The sequence below is a fragment of the Neophocaena asiaeorientalis genome, unplaced genomic scaffold, assembly GCF_003031525.2.
Source record: "Neophocaena asiaeorientalis asiaeorientalis breed wild unplaced genomic scaffold, Neophocaena_asiaeorientalis_V1.1 scaffold43, whole genome shotgun sequence".
Classification (NCBI taxonomy): domain Eukaryota; kingdom Metazoa; phylum Chordata; class Mammalia; order Artiodactyla; family Phocoenidae; genus Neophocaena; species Neophocaena asiaeorientalis.
The window spans coordinates 163,355-166,047 of record NW_020173674.1 but is presented as its reverse complement, the minus strand read 5'-3'; the positions used below and the strand labels follow the sequence as shown (position 1 = coordinate 166,047).

The following is a 2,693-nucleotide window of genomic DNA, read 5'->3' as shown; positions in this document are numbered from 1 at the left end:
TGGCCGGCCAGCCCCACTCCCACCCCCCACAATCCCAGGAGGCTGGCCGGCCCCACTCCCACGCACCTGGCACGATGAAGTGCACCATCACATCCTGGCGCCAGGCCAGGCGCAGTGGCCGGCAGAGCTCCGGGCGGCCGTCGGGGTGCGCGGAGGCGGCTGGGGAGACGGCTGGAGCGGGCTCAGGCCTCTCCCCATCTCCATCTGTGTCGCCGGCATGTGCCCGGGGCAGGCGCAGGAAGACGTACTCAGACAGGCGCAGCCGGCGCCCGCCGCGCTCCTGGAGCTCCAGCTCCAGGAGGAAACGGCTTCCCCGCGCGGAGTCCCGGCGCTTCTCCACGTTCACGATGCGCAGAAGAGCGTACCGCCTGCGGGGTGGGACCCAGTCAGCCCCCTCGGGCTCCGAAGCTGCGTCCACGACTCCAACCCCATTCTTCCCACAAGCCGCCCCCAGCCGCAGAAACGAGGTGGCCACTCAGGTGACGTGGGGTGGGGTGCCGCACGTCCCCCGTCCCCCACCACACCTCAAGGCCTGCTGGGGCGCTCCCCTTCTCAGAAGGCAGGCCCACACGCCGGGGCTCCCTCTCCGTGGGGCAGCCCACAAGGGAGGCGTCCCCAAGCCCAGGCCAGTCCTCTCCTTGGTGCCACCACTTCTGTCCACAGCTGCACGCTCAGAAACCTTTAGGGGAGCCCACGGCCCACAGGCCGAGGCTCAGACGTCTGAATTCTAAGCCGGTAAACGGTGTCTACCTTGTGGCCTCAATACCCCCTCAGGTTAGATACGCAAGCTGCCTCTTCCCGTGGGGTCATTGCCCTAGGTGTCCCCTGCCTGGATGCTCGCCCCAGGCTCCCTGCCCTCCTCTCCAAGGTCCTGGGTGCCTCCTCTGAGAAGCCTCATTTTTGCCCCCCCAGAACCAGCGCAGGGGCTGCCCTGATCTCTGGGGAAGAAGCCTCCGGGACTTCCGCCGCTGGCTCTTCCCCAGCCCTGGCCTGGGAAGATAGGGCCCTGCCCTTGACTAGGTCACTCTCCCTTCTGCCGCACGTCCCCCCACTCCACCTTTGCAGCCAGTATCCCTCACCATCGGAGCCTACCGGTGTGACCTCCCAGAGGTCTAGATTCTTCCCTTCACCCCCTGCCCATCCCCACCATGCTCTCAAGTATCAGGGACTTTCTGCCCCAAACGCTCTGGGTCTGTGCTCTCGTTTCCTTGGGGCCACCCACACCCTTGCACGGCTCAGGGAAGGTGGGGCTGCAGCCATGACCTTTCTGCTGGACAGACCCCCTCATGCCCATGGGACGATGAGCTGCTCTCAGGAAGCTCAGAGCCAAGCGCAGGCTTGCCTTCTCAGCCACCTAGAATCAATCTACCCCAGCGCCTGCCAAGGGTCCAGGCCATGCCATCGCTGCCCTGGACCAAGCCTGTCAGTCATGGGCTCCCCCTTCCACCCCCTCCTCTCCAACACAGCCATACGCTCGTCTATGAACCAGATGGGCCAAACCTGCGTCCTGCTCCAAACTGTGTGTATCGGAGGCAAGAAGAATGACTCCTGCACCTGGCCTTCAAGGCCCATGAGGCCTGTCCTCTGCCCACCAGCCTCCTGGCCAGCCTTTGCCTGTCTTTGCAGGTCCTGCCCCTACTTAAGGGCTCAGCACAGCTCTGAGAACCCCTCAGGGCCTCCCCTCAGGTCAAATTGGGGCCCCCACTCTCCAACCCCCATACCTGCTTGGGGTGGAGACAAGACTGGATTCCTGGGGCCTGGGGGAGACCAGAAGGGCCAGTGGGGCAGGAACCCTGAGCCCTCCCCTGAGGACCAAGACCCCAGCCAGCGAGGTGCCAGTGGGGAGAGGGATCCAGGGGTTCTTAGCTTGACCTTCATGTGTGTCTCTATCTGGAAGAGAGACCTGGGTGGCTCAGATCCATCCTCAGGTCCAGGTCCAAGGTAATAGGTGTGGGGTTTAGAGGTGCAGGACAGGGGAGCCAGCCCTGGGTGATGGGAGAAAGGCTCCTAGCACAGGACGGGGGCCCTGAGCAGTAGGGGCCCCAGAAGGGTGAGAAGACACTTCCGGGGGGGCAGGGGGGGGAGGGGGGTGTGTACCATTCCCAGAGCAGTGCCCCGTTAAACCCTGGGGAAGTCTGAGGGTCCCATGGAGGCCAAGGCCGTCCCTTTCCACGCGCGCCCCTCCCTCGTACCCTCCATGGCGCGCGTTGAGCCGCTCCATGTACTGAGCCACCACGTCCACGGCCTCGGCCTCCTGCAGCTGCAGATTCCCCGACACATTGCAGCGCAGGTCGTTCCAGTCCGAGCGCAGCATCTCGAAGTCCACGCTGCCCACGCTGAACGTGCGTTGCCAGTTGATAGCGTCCTCGCGCCAGCGGCCGCGCACTGGGCCGGCCTTCTCTTCGCTGTCCTCCAACGCAGCCTCTTCGCCCTGCGCCCCTTCCTCGTCGTCCCCTTCCTCCTCTTCCTCATTCTCCCCGGGCAGCTGTGGCCTGGACACCTGGGACAAGCTCAGGAAGGAGGTCACGGGCTGCGCTTCGGACGAATAGTTCGAGTCCGTGGTGGGGGCCGTGAGTTCCGGCTCGCGTGCCTGGCCCTCTCGGCTCCCCTGGGTGGTCGGCGCCGGGGCCGGGGGCCTCAGCTTTGCGGCCTGGGGGCCGCCGGTCCTGTGGCCTCGAGCCCGGGGTGGGCGT

At 65.7% G+C, this 2,693-nt stretch overlaps 1 protein-coding gene across 1 annotated transcript in view; it reads right to left on the bottom strand.

The window, feature by feature from the left end:
• Positions 1-2,693, bottom strand: part of B4GALNT4 (beta-1,4-N-acetyl-galactosaminyltransferase 4) — an 11,737-nt gene that overhangs the window by 2,016 nt on the left and 7,028 nt on the right. The window contains exons 14-15 of the mRNA XM_024748912.1: positions 2,193-2,673; positions 67-368 (exon numbers count right to left, since the gene is read on the bottom strand). Coding sequence (XP_024604680.1) covers positions 67-368; positions 2,193-2,673 — 783 coding nt within the window. The remainder of the gene's footprint in view (positions 1-66; positions 369-2,192; positions 2,674-2,693) is intronic.